This window comes from Aedes albopictus, chromosome 1 (genome assembly GCF_035046485.1).
Source record: "Aedes albopictus strain Foshan chromosome 1, AalbF5, whole genome shotgun sequence".
Lineage (NCBI taxonomy): Eukaryota > Metazoa > Arthropoda > Insecta > Diptera > Culicidae > Aedes > Aedes albopictus.
The window spans coordinates 114,184,388-114,201,485 of NC_085136.1; the positions used below are offsets into that span (position 1 = coordinate 114,184,388).

The window sequence follows — 17,098 nt, forward strand, 5'->3', positions numbered from 1 at the left end:
ATGGAAGGAAGCGATAATCTGTCCCATCCATAAGAAAGGCGACAAGTTAATGTGTGAGAACTTTCAAGCCATCACCATTTTAAATGCCGCCTACAAAGTGCTATCCCAGATCAACTTCCGTCATCTTTCACATAAAGTAAATGAGTTCATGGAGAGTTACCAAGCCGGTTCCATCGACGGCCGATCGACAACAGACCAGATTTTCACTGTACGGCAAATCCTCCAGAAATACCGTGAATACCAGATTCCAATGCACCACCTGTTCATCGACTTCAAGGTGACATACGACAGTATCGAACTTACTAGAAGCTTACTAGACTGATAAGAGCAACGATGGACGGTGTGCAGAACAGCGTAAGGATTTCGGATGAACTATCCAGTTCATTCGAATCTCGACGGGGACTACGACAAGATGAAGGACTTTCCTACCTATTATTCAACATTGCCCTGGAAGGTGTTATACGACGAGCTGGGCTCAACAGCTGCGGCACGATCTTCACGAAAACCGGCCAATTTGTCTGCTTTGCGGATGATATTGGTATTATAGCTAGAACATTTGGAATGGTGGCAGAACTGTACACCCGCCTGAAAAGTGAAGCAGCAAAGGTTGGGCTGGTGGTGTAGGCGGTTAACACAAAGTGCATGCTGATAGGTGGGACTGAGCGACACAGGACAAGCCTTGGCAGCAATGTTATGATAGACGGGGATATTTTCGTGGTGGTAGAAGAGTTCGTCTACCTCGGTTCCTTGCTAACGGGTGAAAACAACGTGAGCCATGAAATACGAAGGCGCATCATCAGTGGAAGTCGTATCGACTACGGGCTTCAGAAAAAGCTGCGGTCTAAAAAGGTTCACCCTCGCACCAAAGCACCATGTACAAAACGCTAATGAGACCGGTGGTTTTCTTCGGACACGAGAAATAGACCATGCTCGAGGAAGACCTGCAAGCACTCGGAGTTTTAGAGCGACACGTGCTAAGGACGATCTTCGGCGGTGTGCAATAGATAATGCTCAATATCACAGTGTGATTCAGCATACCGCCGTCAAAGAGCTGAATCGTAAAACTACACCTAGCAGTTCACCCTTGATTTGGGTGCAATTGAAAACCCAGTTCGCTTAATAAAAATGCACTTCTGCCAACAGTTTTATTTTCTATTTCCAGTTCCACTTATCGTCGTCGAGCTGGCGGAAAGCGGACACCAGTTCGTTACATTTGCGATCGTCGTTCGCTTCGTTGGTAACGATTTCGCACAGGTGGTTCAGCAGGCACTCGCCATCGCATCCCGCATCCAGGAACGGGTCGCCGCGCTTCACCTTCAACGTCCAGTACCGGTGCAGCTCGGACGGGGTTTGTCCGAAGCGACGGACCAGGGTGTCGAGCGAGGCCGGCGATACGTTCGAGATGGTGAAATCTTGCGAGAAGGAGTACAGCGGGGTCCAGAGCGGGTCCCTTTGGGGGTGCAGGTTGGCCTCGGTCAAGTTGAAGTAGTACGATTCGAAATCAGTGACTTCCTGAAAGGAGGATGCGGGATTTAGAGGAGGGTTTGGGAATGAGAATTATGCTCAATACTCACGAAAGTTTGTGGGTTTACATAGTAAACGACATAGTTGGGATTGTAGTTGCTGAAGGGCACAGTACCGCCTCCGTTGAAGGCCACGTTGATGGCGTGCTGCGAGTTGGCTGCCGAGTAGAATACGTTGAACTCATCGGCGTGGGTGTGTCCGTGGAAGTGTGCCTGGACGGTGTTCCAGAAGCGGTCCAGGATGCGGCGGTACTGTCGGGCCCATGTGACGAAGCTGGTTCCAGCACCGATGGGGATATGAGCCAAGATGTGGACCTTCTCGCCGACTCTTTCGGCTTCCAGGAGGGTATCGTGAAGCCATTGGAGTTGACCGCGCAGGTATGCTGGGTCGTAGAGGATCCACCAGTTGAAGGTGTAGGCATCGTTGTTGTTGAGGCCGATTACGCGGAACCCAGGTCGTACCAGAGCGGTGTAGAAGCCGCCGTGGAGAATCGTCTGTTTTGTAGCTGCTGGTAGCCAGTTTGACCATTGATCGGCAACCAATTCGTAGACCCAGCTTGGCGAGAAGTCAGGTCGGTCAATGTGGCTCGGTGCAAACACATTTGTCGGAGTGATCTCATGGTTGCCCAGCACATTGTACACCGGAGTGGCTCCGAAAACTTCTTTGAGCAAATTGTTTGTACGAGTGATAGATTGGACGTTTCCGGAGATGGTTGTCTCCCATACACCGTGATCGATGATATCGCCCGTGTGGTACACGTACGCGGCATCCGGATGACGACGACCCGCTTCACGGACGGCATCTTCGACGGCCTTCCACGGTGAGTCGCAATCTCGGTAGTCTCCCCATTCTCCGGCTCCCTCTTCCGGATTTTCCGGAATACCTTGGGCTTCACGGCAACAACACGGTTCACCACAAACTGCGTTGTATCCGGTGCGGTAGTGAGGGTCGTAGTGCAGATCCGTCAAGTGGACGATCTTGAAGTCGTTTGGTCCGCGATTTGAACCCGTTTTCGACGAGGTTATGGGAGTACCACCTGCAGATACTTCAATGGTCCAGTTCAGGAATTCTGGATCCTCTAGGACACAGGCTCCCGATTGAAAGATGACCCCACAGATGGTCTGAGCCGTCAAGCTTGGCTTGTTGTCAATGATGTAGAGGAAAATGTCGATGTTCTTGTCGATGATCTTGACGCAGTTCTCCGGAAGCAGAATACCCAACGTGTCACACGTGGATGCAGCTTGGGCAGCAATACGGTCACGATCCCAGTTCAAGATTCTACGGTAAGTCAGATATGTGGTGACCAGAGCACGGCAAGCCGTACATTCCGTAGTCTGATAGGGGAGTGGATGGTTATCCAGCTCCTGCCGGAACATATCTGGCTTCTGGCGAAGGTGTTCGAACATTTCCTCTAGACGATCTGACTTCACTCCAGTTTCCATGAACTTCATGTGCTCAGTTAGGAACTCCTTCTCGAATTGTTCTGTTTGAATAAATTTATAAGTATAGAATTCGTCAAGATACACTCCTCACTTTCACTCACCATTGAACATCTTCTGCTGCTCCACCAGTTTATGATAATTTTTGGGTTTAACCTGGTAGGCCCAGCTCACCCCAAGCAGCAAGGCCACAAGGCCCAACGTCTTCAGCGAAATCATCTCCACACTCCAACAAGATATCCCACCGACTGATCTACCCAAAATGTGCTATCGCCGCCGAAAGCCTAAAACCAATTAGCAATTGGACATTCGGAGAAATGCCAACCCGATTTCTAATAACCCAACCGTCACCCGCTTATATAGGGCATTGAAACCTGTTGGTTTTATCAATCCCAAGCACCGCCGAGATACATCTTGATAAAAATTTCCGCTGTCTTGGTTGTCACCCATAACTCCGCTCTTTCTTTGTTATGGTTGTTCGTTCGCGGGAGAGACCGGACGCTTCCGACTATCTCCCGCGTGATAACCGGTTCCCACGCCGCTGCGTCTCCCCAAAATGGGCGAAGAAGGTGAAAACGACGGCACGGGGGTGACGCTTGGCTATTTTTTGCTTTATCACTTATGTTTACATTTTTTACACTCCCCAACCGGCGACAGTTCGGTAACGAACGGTGACATTGACCGATTGGACACGGGAGTATCCGCACCGTAGACTGATAAATTGAGCGTCCCTGTCGGACATTGCCGGCTGTGGATCGTTCGACATGTTGAACGATAATTAATTCCATCACACCATGATGGGCCCTGGGGGCGTGTAATTTCAATGGGGTAAATATAGACATCAGCTGATTGGATGGCGGACAACGACGGTGCTCAGCTAGACAGAAGAACAGAATCGGTAATCAGAACGACCTGCGAACAGGCTACAAAAACGTGGCAGGCGATAACCGATTGAAAGGAAATCACGCGACGAAACTATTCGCAGCAGTGGTATACTCTTGCAAGGTGAGAAAGTGAGTCAAGTGTCTATAAACGATGGAATGTGATTAAGTGGTAATGGGTTTAGTAGGATACTGCAGTTGCTACTCTTCGGCTTTTGTATAGGGCAAATAAGTACTATCACGTTTTAGTTTTAAATGGGCAATCCTTCACTTTAAAGAGCTGAACAACAAAAACTACAGCTTTTCTTAGCTAAGTGCACCAAACTTACAAAGATAAAGCTTATTAGCTTGGTGTTCTTTGAAAATTTACACAGTTATTACACGAGAGCTTATTTTGCCAAATGATCATTTTCGCATCTACTCGACACCCAAGAAAGTTGAGAACATTTTCATGGTTCAGGTTCAGCCGAGAATCGTACCAGGACACCCTCAACATGGTATTGCAGAACGCCAGCGAGTTTCTCACTTCAGCTGAGTCCACAGCAACAGCAGCGTTGTTGGCGTTTGTCACTTCACACCATTAATCAATTATTGTTGAAGAATTGCTGAGTTTAAGGGTATTTTAGAGAGTTGTTGATTTAAACTGTTCGTGAAGTTCGAACTAAGTCGTTTCATGTCTTTGCAGTTTCGTGGGGCTTCAATGAGGGCATCTGAACCACGAAAACAGGTCATGCTCTTGGGCATTACCCAAGAAACAGAGATAGCTGAATAACAGTTTCTTAAGCTGAAGTTTGCTTAAGAGTTGTTTGTTCAACTCTTATACAGCTAAAATGTTTGTTGGGTAGAAATGGAACCAAAGGGGTTTTCTAGGAAGTATTCAGAGAGTCCACAAAAAGGGAATCCAAGAAGTTTGACTCGTATCACTCGGTTATTTCGGGAGCCTTTTAAGGGCTTTCCATCAGGTTTGGTTGGCGTTCCAACGGATTAACGGGGATTTCAGGGGCATTCCAATAGTATTAGGCTTCAGGAACGTTTCAAGGGGCGATTCAGGGGAAACGCGATTCAGGGGAATCACAGGATCCTTCAAAGAGCGTTAGAAGGGGATTCAGAGCTTTTCAGAGGGTTTCCGAAGGCTTCAAGAACGTTATAAGGGCGTTCCGAGATGTTTTAGGAGCATTTGATTGCATTTCAAACGCGTTTTCAGGTGCGTTCCTGGGGTTTCTGGAACATTTTAAAGCCGCTCTAAGGGATTTCAGGGGCATGTTAAATTGATTATGATGCTTTCCAGTGTGTTTCAATGGGATTACGGAGGTATCAGGGACGTTTTGAAGCATTTCAGGTCAGAGTCGTATGAGAGGGGGTTCGGGGGCATTTCAAATAGATTACGGAGATATCAGGGGCATTTGAATGGCATTAAAAAAGTACCTGAACGTTAAAATTTAAGGGGCATTTCAAGGGATTTCAGTTTTTAAAAGGTCTCTGGAAATCCTATAAAACTGTCGGAAATGCCTCCAAAGTTCTTCAAAAAAACCCCACGCGCTCCAAATAACGCAACGCACCTAAGACCATCTGAAACCGCAGAAAACGCCTACGTCACGCTTCCGGCACCTTTGCGTAACCCGACGAAAATCCTCTGAAAGTTCCTGAAATGCCAACAAAATCTCACTAAACTCCCTCGGACCCCATTAACCTTAATAAGGTCTTATGATCTTTTTTGACCTTTTTGCCTTTCTCGTACACTAAGTGTACTGGAAAGGCTATATGTTCACTCCAAAAATGACTTTTTGATAGAAGGCCGGGAGGGTCAAATCACATATACCAATCGACTCAGCTCGACGAATTGAGGTGATGTCTGTGTGTGTGTATGTGTGTGTGTATGTGTGTGCGTGTGTGTGTGTGTCTGTATGTGTGTGTACAAAAAAACTCACATCACTTTTTGGCAGTAAACCTTATCCGATTTCAATGACCGACGGTTCATTCGACGCGGAATCTGGTCCCATTGTTTCCTATTGAAAATGGTTCGGATCGGTTCAGCCGTTCCGGAGATATGGCCATTTAGGTGTTCCGGAACGGTACCCCAGGAAGGGACCAGATATGAAAATGCATCAAACCTATGCATGCGACACATCAAACCACGGCATTTTCGATAACCTGATGAGCGGTAAGCAGAAAATAGTCTAAGACCACATCTGAACCGGTAGTGTTCCGGAACCGGTTCCGGGTGTCCCGCCGGAAGTGGCAAATATCAAAGTGAACCAAACCCATGCATGAGACACATCAAACCACGGCATTTTTGATAACCTGATGAGCGGTAAGAAGGAAAATAGTCTCAGACCATATCTGAACCGGTAGTGTTCCCGAACCGGTTCTGGGCATCCCGCTGGAAGTGGCCAAATATACAATTGTACCAAACCCATGCATGCGGTAAATCAACCCACGGCATTTTCGATGACCTGATGGATAATGAGCAGGATAATCATCTCAGACCATATCTGAACCGGTAGTGTTCCGGAACCGATTCAAGTCGTCCCGCTGGAAGTGGCCAAATATACAAGTGAACCAAACCCATGCATGCGACACATCAAACCACGGCATTTTCGATAACCTGATGAGCGGTAAGCAGGAAATAGACTCAGATCATATCTGAACCGGTAGTGTTCCCGAACCGGTTCTAGGCGTCCCGCTGGAAGTGGCCAAACATACAATTGAACCAAACCCATGCATGCGGTACATCAAACCACGGCATTTTCGATTACCTGATGGATAATGAGCAGGAAAATCATCTCAGACCATATCTGAACCGGTAGTGTCCCCGAACCGGTTCTAGGCGTCCCGCTGGAAGTGGCCAAATATACAATTGAACCAAACCCATGCATGCGGCACATCAAACCACGGCATTTTCGATGACCTGATGGATAATGAGCAGGAAAATCATCTCAGACCATATCTGACCCAGTGGGAGTGGTGATTGTCGGATTTGCCGACGATATTACGCTCGAAGTCTACGGTGAAACGATCGAGGAGGTGAAGTTGACTACCGACCACTCGATCAAGGTTGTGGAGGCGTGGATGCGGTCCAGAAAACTGGAGCTGGCTCACCACAAGACAGAGGTGACGGTTGTGAACAACATGCAGTCGGCGCAGCAGACGGAGATCAGTGTAGGAGAGTGCACTATCCTGTCGAAGCGCTCTGTCAAGCACTTGGGCGTGATGATCGACGATAAGCTTACCTTCGGTAGCCACGTCGATTATGCCTGTAAAAGAGCCTCCACAGCTATTGCGGCACTGTCCCGGATGATGTCCAATAGCTCAGCGGTGTACGCCAGTAAGCGCAAGCTTCTGGCTAGTGTTGCTACGTCCATACTTAGGTATGGCGGCCCGGCGTGGGGTACCGCGCTAAGTACTGAATGCTACCGACGGAAGCTGGAAAGTACTTACAGGCTTATGTGTCTGAGGGTTGCAAGCGCGTACCGTACCGTGTCACACGACGCTCTCTGTGTCATTACTGGTATGGTGCCCATCAGCATTCTTATCAGTGAGGATATGGAGTGCTTCGAAATGCGCGGCACAAGAGGCATACGCAAGACTGTCAGGATGGCCTCTATGGTCAAATGGCAGCGCGCGTGGGACAGTTCCACCAAAGGAAGGTGGACCCATAGGTTGATACCGAGGGTAGATAGTTGGATTAATAGGCGCCATGGGGAAGTTTCATTCCACCTGACACAGGTCCTTACAGGTCATGGTTGCTTCCGACAGTATCTTCACCGTTTCGGGCATGCGGATTCTCCCGAATGCCCAGTGTGCAATGATTTAGAGGAAACGGCGGAACACGTTTTGTTCGTGTGCCCGCGTTTTCGCACAATGCGTGACCGCATGCTTGCCACATGCGGGGAGGACACAACTCCGGACAACTTGGTCCAGAGAATGTGTAGGGATGAGATTAGCTGGAATGCCGTTTCAACGGCTATCACCCATATCGTCTGGGAGCTACAAAGGAGGTGGCGCGTGGACTCGGAGAATGGCTAGTCCAGATGCAGTACAAGAGGTGGTCCAGGGGTTCGAAGTCGGCTTCGTAGGTCATACCGGTGCCCTGCGGTCGAGATCGACCCTTACAGCGATTAAGTGGCCGCGGAGAGGAAGTCCCGGTAGCGGTGCTGTCGTGGCGTCGGTCTACTGGGTTGGATCTGAGCCCGCGGTTGGAAAGGGGTCCCCGGCAAGGGTCGGGGTAGGTGAGACCCTGCTGTCTGCAACCTACGGATGCAGCTGATAAGGCCTGAAGGGTAGTGATACCCTTGCCTTCAGCAGGTCAGATCGGGTTGCATGTGGGCATCAGTTCTTGATGTCCGCTCAGCAGTAGGGCGCGGGCGGGGTTGACCCTGCCCGCCTTCCGTGGACAAAGGGAGTGGCGAGGACCACTCGGGAAACTGGCTAAGCGCCAGCATGCTATCGTGATGGACTCTCCAGTGCGAGTCATCGATGTTCGTTGCTGCTAGGCTACGGCAGCTAACCTTGAGGGTGCGATATGCACTAGCCCCTCTCTGAAGCAATACCTTCTTGGTGGTTCCGGAGAGACGTAGGGTTTGGCGACCATAGGAATGTGTTTTAGTGGGTCGAGGAGAGAGTAGTCCTGGCTTCTACCGGCATTGTAGAAGACGGCCTCATCCCCACACTACCCTAACCTTCCTGTTAGGGTGTCTGATGAGCAGATTTATCCCCCTATGGTTTAGAAGGAAAAAAAAAAGACCATATCTGAACCGGTAGTGTTCCGGAACCGGTTCTAGGCGTCCCGCTGGAAGTGGTCAAATATACAATTGAACCAAACCCATACATGCAACACATCAAACCACGGCATTTTCGATGACCTGATGGACAATGAGCAGGAAAACCATGTCAGACCATATCTGAACTAGTAGTGTTCCGGAACCCGTTCCGGGGTTCCCGCCGAAGTGGTTAAATCTGAAAGAGAAACAAACCCGTACATGCGTCACATCAAATAGCGGTTTTTTAGATTACCTAATGAACGGCCAGCAAGTGTTTCGGAATCGGTTTTGAGTGGCCGGAAGAGGCCAAATGTAAAAGTAAACCAAATCCAGGCATGTGACACATCAAATCGTGGCTTTTGCGATAACCTGATGAACAGTTAGTTAGAAAATAGCCTTACGTCACACTGAAGACAACTGGTAGTGTTCCGGAATTGGTTCCGAGAGTCCCGTCGAAATTGTCAAACCCTGCATGTGACACCTTAAACTTGCAGCGTTTTTGGTTAACCGATGAGCAGTTAACAAGACAATAATGTTAGACCATATTTTGTTCAGCCGGTAGTTACCCGGAATCAGATCCGGGTAGTAAAATGTAAAATTTAACCAAACCCATGGATGCGGTACATGAAATCACGACCAGTCTTGTAAACATGCCAAAATTCAATACGGTGACTACTTTATGTAGTTTTAGGTGCAGAGTCCAAAAATGAATACCAGAACATCCAAGATGGTGTCTCAATGTTCAAGATGGCGGTTAGTTTAGTTGGGGTAGATATCCGGAGTCATAAAATGATGACCGGAAAATCTAAAATGACGTTTCAAAATTTTGCTGCTTCATGACACTTGTGTGGTTTGAGTTTTGGATCGTTGTCTTATATTTTCTGAATATTGGATGTTATGCTAATATAAAATGTATCCATATTGAGTAGATTTAGCAAGCAGTTTTCATTTTGTATTTATGTCAATGTCATCAACATGTCGCTCGAGTTTTGTTGAAAGGATATTTTAAAGCACGAGAAAGGCACCATCACCGCTAGGTGGATTAATTAGGGTTTTAAATTTCAATTCACTGTAGCTTTTGTTTGACAAATCCTAGCAAGCTGAACTTTTCTGACACTTTCTCAAATATCAAAAGCATTAAGCGACCCCTAAGGGCGCCCCCATTAAAAAGTTAAAAATAAGACCCTGGAGTCATTTTTTGACTCCAAACTATGGACAGCTCGCAAAAATCAGTAGCTTGTCCGATTTTGAGTCTCTTTGGCTCAGATGAATGGGGCACATGTCTAGTTTTCAAACCCACCAGAGAAATCCGGATTTGGCCACTGTGACAACCGGGAACCTGTTTCAACTGAAAAATTTCGTTTTAGAGACCCTAGTTTTGGCAAGCTGTATCTTTGAAATCAAACAAGTAATCAGGACCGATCAATAATCGTTGGAAAGGTATTCACGCGGGCTTTGATTAGAGATATTAACATTGACTAAATATTGTGAACTGGATCCGGAAATCCGGAACATCCGAAAAGTTAGTTTTCATCGTTGCTATGTGCTTGAAAATCCGCACATGTTATTCACCGTATACTTTTGTACGCATAACTTCTCTGTACACGTGTCTGTACACTTCTCTGAAATGAGAAACATATTGTTAAGCATAATTATTGATGGGTTCTGGTCAAGTTTGGTTAATGCGGAACCGGTTACAAGGATCCCGGAAGGTGAACTTCGTATAGTTTCCGTTTCAGAACCCGGTGTTGCATGGTTCAACCTTCGTGAATTTTCATGCCCTTATTTTTGTGATACAAAAATAAAATAGATAGTAATCTTCTTCTTCTTGGCGTAATGTCCCTACTAGGAAAAGCCTGCTTCTCAGCTTATGTTTTATACTCAGTTTAATGAGCACTTCCACAGGTATTTGTTTATTTATTTATTTACAGTCTTCGATTATGGAATCGTACAGACTAAAACTTAATTACTAATTCTGGTCTTAAACACATTTTTGGACAAATTAAAATCATACATATGATACACTACATTAAAGGACTGACAGCACACATCGGCGGGTTATGCTGGCCGTATAGCGTGCGATTTGTCCCGCGCCTGAAGAAAACAATACGCCGCGTTCTTCTCACTGGAGCATTTATGCGAAGTCTTGCTAGGAGCTCGTCACAGTCAATGTTGTTTTCTAGCAGGTCGAAAACAAAGAGCCTCTGTAGATATGTTCTCCTTGTTGACAAACGCCTTCTGGACACGTTCAATCCGATTGATGTGTGTAGCATGATATGGACTCCAAACAATTACGCTGCATTCCAAAATGCTGCGAATCAGGCTAACGTATATGGCTTTCAGGCAGTAAACATCGTTGAAATCCCGAGTGTTTCGCTTGACTAGACCGAGGATTGCGTATGCCTTGGCTACTACCAAGGATATGTGCTCCGTAAATCGCAGCTTAGTGTCCAGAGTAATACCAAGATCTTTGACGCTCGATACTCTTTACAGCGCACAGTTCGCAACGTGTACGAGAAAACCTGAGACGAGACTCGCGAAGACGGTCTTCTTTTTCTCCACTTTGTTATTTTTTTCTTCTTCCTATCTGTGTTGACATTATGTTTTGGGCTGGTGCTTCAAACACGTACGTGACCGCATCACCTCACATGCAGTGTGACTGAATCCCATTCACGCACAAAATCATGTTGAGGTGAAATTTTGCATCGCCAACAATCGCCAAGCAAAGTAATCATTGAAATATTTTGTTTTCAATTTATTTTTGACAGTACAAGAGAAGAAAATGCTGCTCGGAGTGAATTTTGGCTTCAGAATTTATCTCGGATAGCAATACTTTACTCGTTTTAGGTAACGTAATCAAACGGGCTACAACTGACAGCTCAGTTGGGCTGCACTTGACGTTGCTTTTTTTCCTCTTCGCGAGTCTCGTCTCAGGCTCCGTCTAAACCCGCGATTCATGTGAGCTGAATTCAGGTCATCTGTCAGTGAGATGAATTCAATTCAGTTTCCTTACGCTCTGCACGAGTTGAACAATGTAAACACTTGCTTCAACTGAGATGCATTCAAGAGCATTCAAGTGAACACTCAAGTCATTTGCTCAGTCTAAACACATCATTCCATTGAATTGAACATCTTTGAGAAGTTAGCAAGTGAAATGTTCGTTTCAGTTGAACAATGTAAACCAGGCATAACAGAAGCACGACGATTCTGCAGTTAAGAAGCAATCCAACCAGTCAACCAATCAGGAAATCCCATTCGTCTCAACTTCTCAACCGCTAGTAGGTGTAGTACTCGGTCGAACGCTTTCGAGAAATCAACATACACTGCATCGATCTGTTACGTTTTTCTATGAGGTTTGTTGTTAGCATGGTCACATACGTCATAAGATTTGTGATCGTCGATCGTTTTTTGACGAAGCCATGCTGGTCCACGTCAATGATATTCTTCACCGCTGGGTAGAGAAAATCCAACACCATGCTCTCGAAAACTTTCGGCAGGCAGTTTAGAATCGTCTCTATAGTTTCGGACGTCATGGACATTTCCGGATTTGTGGATGGGTGTTATCAACGCCTCTTTCCACCGTGATGGAAATTTACTGAGAGCTTCCTCTGCCAATGATTATAATTTAATATAATTATAAATAATAATAATAATAATAATAATAATAATAATAATAATAATAATAATAATAATAATAATAATAATAATAATAATAATAATAATAATACCTAGCGACCTAGCGGAGGAGTTGAAGCAGATGTGGCACCTGGAGGACGTCCGTATAGTTCCGGTTGTCCTCTCGGCAACCGGAGTTGTCCCTAAATCTCTCCTGAGGTCCCTAGACGAGCTGGAATTGAAGAAGGACCTGAACAGCATCCTGAAAGCGGTGATTCTTGGAACCTGTAGTATAGTTAGGCGGTTCCTGAATCATCACAACTGAAAGTACATCCAAAAGCAGACTCATTAGGATAAGCTAAAAAACCGGCTAATGAGATCCACAGAGCCTAATCCCCTTTGGCATTCCGATTGCCCGGGGTAGGTGAAAGTTTCCAGCAATTTTTGCTGAGAAGTGCCAAAACTCTATAATAATAATAATAATAATAATAATAATAATAATAATAATTATAAAATAATTATTTTACATGTATATATCGTGTGACAGGCATGAAGATACTCTATGCCAAAGGAAGTCAAGGAATTCCCTTTACGAAAAGGTCCTGGGCCGACTGGGAATCAAACTCGTCACCCTCACCAAAGCTATTCAAAATCGGATACTTGATTTTTGCGAGCTGTCTAAAGTTTGGGATAAAAAATGAAACCCAGGGTCTTATTTGTAACTTTTTTTACTGACTAAGGAAGGTTAATGTACCTGAGACTCTCCAAGCCACCGAAAGCCTCTTGAACCCGTCAAAAATTCTCTGAAACTCTCTGCAATGCCTTCGAAAACCCCTTCAGACCCTGAAAACGCCTCTGAAACCTGCTCCTGCTTGACATTTTTGCAGTTTTTGGAACCATAGCAGGTTTACATTGCGAAACTGTCATTCCATACTCAAATTATTCATGGTGCCTTCATGCATCAAAGTGTGTAACCATTATTATACAACATTTGCCATGTGGAGCGAACCTGGTGTGATGGTTAGAACACTTGACTATCACGCTGAGGACCAGGGATCGAATCCCACTCCCGACAAACTCGTAAATTACGAGTTCTTTCTTCGGAAGGGAAGTAAAGGCACGGTCAGAGTGGACGCGTCACGCGACGCGATGCGCATTTCCCATACGATTTGACAACTCCTTATTATTGATTGATATTCCTTTGCTTGCAAATTTCCGCGCTGCGCCGCGTGCCGCGTCCACTCTGGCCGGCACCTAAAGCCTGCTAATCAATCAGAAGGGTCTGAAAATCATCTTCCACTTGATCGACCCACCTAGCTCGCTGCGCACCACGTCTTCTAGTACCGGTCGGGTGACTCTCGAGAACCATTTAAGTCAGGTTGCTATCCGACATCCTGATGACGTGTCCCGCCCACCGTAGCCTCCCGATTTTCGCGGTGTGGACGACGGTTGGTTCTCTCAGCAGCTGATACAGCTCGTGGTTCATTCGCCTTCTTCAAGTCCCGTCTTCTATCTGCACTACGCCGTAGATGGTGCGCAACATCTTCCGTTCGAAAACTCCAAGGGCGCGTTGCTCCTCTGCACGTTGGATCCATGTTTCGTGCCCATAGAGGACTACGGGTCTAATCAGCGTTTTGTAGATAGTTAAGTTCGAACGTAAACTTCTGAGGAGTCCAAAGCAAGGATCGGTATATTCGCCTCACTCCATTCATATTCACTCCTCTTTGCTGAAGCGAATCGAGAAAGATGCAGAAAACGGAGAGTCGTGAACAAACACGCAACCCCATCACCAGTGGGAAGCGATGCGCAAGCTGGTTGACATGGATATTCGTGGCCGATCGCCGCGGTTTGGATCGCAAGCGAATGAATGAATGGCGAATGGTGACGAATGCTGGTGAGCGATCGAAGCGGCTATTATCATAACTAGAACACGTTTTTAGTGTATTGTTGTTGAAATGCTAGATTAGCAAAGAAAATAATAAACATTTTTTGAAAACTTCAAATATTCGTACGCGCAATTCACTCACGAATCGCATCACCTCTCCATCGCTTGCGATGCGAATGTGGACGAATGTTTAAATTCCATGTATGGCTTCCCACCGTACGCCAGTGTTTGCTGTCGTCGCTGACAAGCAAACACACAAACTAAAGCAACAACCGTTCGCTGCTGACTGTATTCGAGTGTGGAAGAAGATGAAAAGTGGAAATCAGGAACCCTGGTCCAAAGTAAGCTCGATTTTCTGCCACAATGCGTTCTCTGCATTTCTCTGCTGGTGTCGTAATCGGCGATCACTAATGAGTCCGAGTTGTAGGGAATCGCGCCACTTGGGCGGTGGCTTCTATATTCGTCTGTTTTCCACTATAACTCTGTCAAATTTGAACCAATTGGCACAACTTTTGGAATGTGGTGAGATGGGTATAGTATCTACCCGTGTACAACATTTCAAGTCAATTGGTTCAAAATTGACTGAGTTTTAGTGGAAAACAGACGAATATAGAAGCCACCGCCCAAGTGGCGCGATACCCTATACGAATTCTTTAATCGCCTCAATTTTATCACCGACGATAGAAATTCGGTGTGCCGGGCGCGTTAATTCCACCCTAGAGTTTTTTTTTGCCATTATGTATTTTATCTTCGTCACATTAATGACTAATCCGCTTCAACTGGCTTCATTCTTTAGTCGAATGGCGGAAGCCGTCGTCCGGCATTTGCGAGCTGTAATGTCAATATCATTGGCGAAATCAAGCAGCTGAACGGACCGTAAAATCGTTCCACTTGTGTTTATCCCAGCTCTCCTCATTAAACCTTCGAATGCGACGTTAACCAGCAGGCACGGAAGACCATCACCTTGCAGAAACCCTCTGCGAGATTCGAAGGGACTCGATAGTTTCCCTGATAATTGAACTACGCACATCAGGGGGCGTCCATAAATGACCCCTAGGCTAGTTCATCTCGGGACCCACGCTTTACTTCCCTTCCGAAGGAAGAACTCACATTTTTCGAGTTTGTCGGGAGTGAGATTCGATCCCAGGTCCTCGGCGTGATAGCCACATGCTTTAACCTGGTGTGGTGGTCCGCTCCATAGGGAGGGGGGTGTTTGTGATTTTGTGACGAAGTATGACGATAGGGGGTAGGGTTTCCCGTAACGTGGGTAGATCACCTTAGAACGGTGCGTTGCGGTGTAAGATCTACCAAATCAAATTTTGATCTTGATATTTATATTATTTATAAAAATTCCAAGATCAAAGCTTGATGTACTTGTTTGTGTTTGTGTAGTATATGTGTTTCAATGTAGCTGCTAATTAACATTTTATTTCAGAAGGATTCAGGTAAATTTATCATATAATTCATATAATATTGTAAAAAAATGTAACTGTGGCGAGCGTATCACTAATATGTAACTTACTCGACGTACGATGTTAATATTACTTTATATTTCAGATTTTCAACCGAAGAATCTAGTAATTCAACCGAAAGCCATTAAGATGACGAGGAAACGGGCAGATAGCTGATTTGAAGCAGTTTAACAATGGTGTGCATGAACGTTTACCAAACATATCCTTTGGAGTCTACCCTTCCACTAACAACACCCAAATTCCCGTGACACCTAGGCCTAAGGAGAGATCGTAGAGTTGTCTACATCTTTCTTAGGTGTCCAACTAACCATCCTTTCCCTTTCCTCAGCAGTCGTAAGGACGTGGCCAGGACAGTTTTCAACCATTGGAGGATTGCGTCAGTCTTGTCTAAGAGTCAGAGATTAGTCCCAAATCTTTGTGCTTTGGTTCGGACGGGAAGGAGGCAACCCTCATAACAACGGTCTAGGACTGTACCAACTACGAATTTGTGCGACTCGCTTAATGCTAATGCTAATGCTAATGCTAAGTATGACGATAGGGGGTAGGGGTTTATAATATGCTACATAGCTTTCTTCTTAGCCTACACAGCGCAACATTTTTTTGTCTCAAGAGCAAACTTATGTGTCTCCGAAGGATTTTGGGCCGCTGAATCCGAATCCAGGCTCAAATTTGCTCTAACACGTCACAATTTTGAGCCATACCTCAATTTATAGGGCAAAATATGCGATTTTGGGCTTTTTTGACTGCAAGCCATTATGCAAGGAAATATTTTTTTTTAAGCAATCAAAAGATTAATTGGTCAATAAACATCCAAATTAACTACTCATGCAAGATATTTCGTTTTACCTTATCAAATTTGATAGATTTAAGCATTTTATGTTAGTATGAAAACTTGCATGCAACTTTTGGAGGATGACTTGTATGGGAAATGTCGTACCTAACATAAATCGCTTAAAACTATCAAATTCGATTTGGTAAAACGAAATATTTTGCATAAGTCGTTAATTTAGATGTTAATTGACCAATTAACCTTTTGATTGCCTAAAAAAAATATTTCCTTGCATAATGGCTTGCAGTCAAAAGCCCAAGTTAATTTTTGTTACGCTGTGATTGAAAAAAAAAAGAATTTCGTAATTAATTAATGTTTAACTTGCATTTAATATAATTTATGTATTGAGCATTGCAAGGATTTCGCGACGATCGTGCGAATGTTCAATCAATGAAAGAACAATGTTCACACATCCAGCAACAAAGGAAACAGCGCGTAAACAAACAGATTATTCAAAACACCACCCCAAAATGCGCACCCGCTGCTAAATTACTGTAGCGGCGACTGCAACCAATGTATGCTGAAACCGGTGTAAACATTTTGTGGTGGGACAATTGTGTTTGCCTGTGCGTCGTATTGATTGATGCACCAAGCGGTAAGAAGAAGAGTTTTGACATCCAAGCGGTGTGCCGTTTACAACCATCGACCAATCAGCGACGAGGATCTAATCGATGGCACACCGCTTGGATGTCA

General features: G+C 45.5%; 1 protein-coding gene across 1 annotated transcript; it reads right to left on the reverse strand.

The window, feature by feature from the left end:
• Positions 1 to 1,116: 1,116 nt before the first annotated feature.
• Positions 1,117 to 3,303, reverse strand: LOC109414072 (sphingomyelin phosphodiesterase-like). The gene is made up of 3 exons (XM_019687808.3): positions 3,068 to 3,303; positions 1,575 to 3,007; positions 1,117 to 1,512 (listed from the first exon to the last, which is right to left on the reverse strand). Exons 1-3 carry the CDS (start codon positions 3,180 to 3,182, stop codon positions 1,153 to 1,155), a joined length of 1,908 nt encoding a protein of 635 aa, XP_019543353.3. The 5' UTR covers positions 3,183 to 3,303; the 3' UTR covers positions 1,117 to 1,152.
• Positions 3,304 to 17,098: the final 13,795 nt, after the last annotated feature.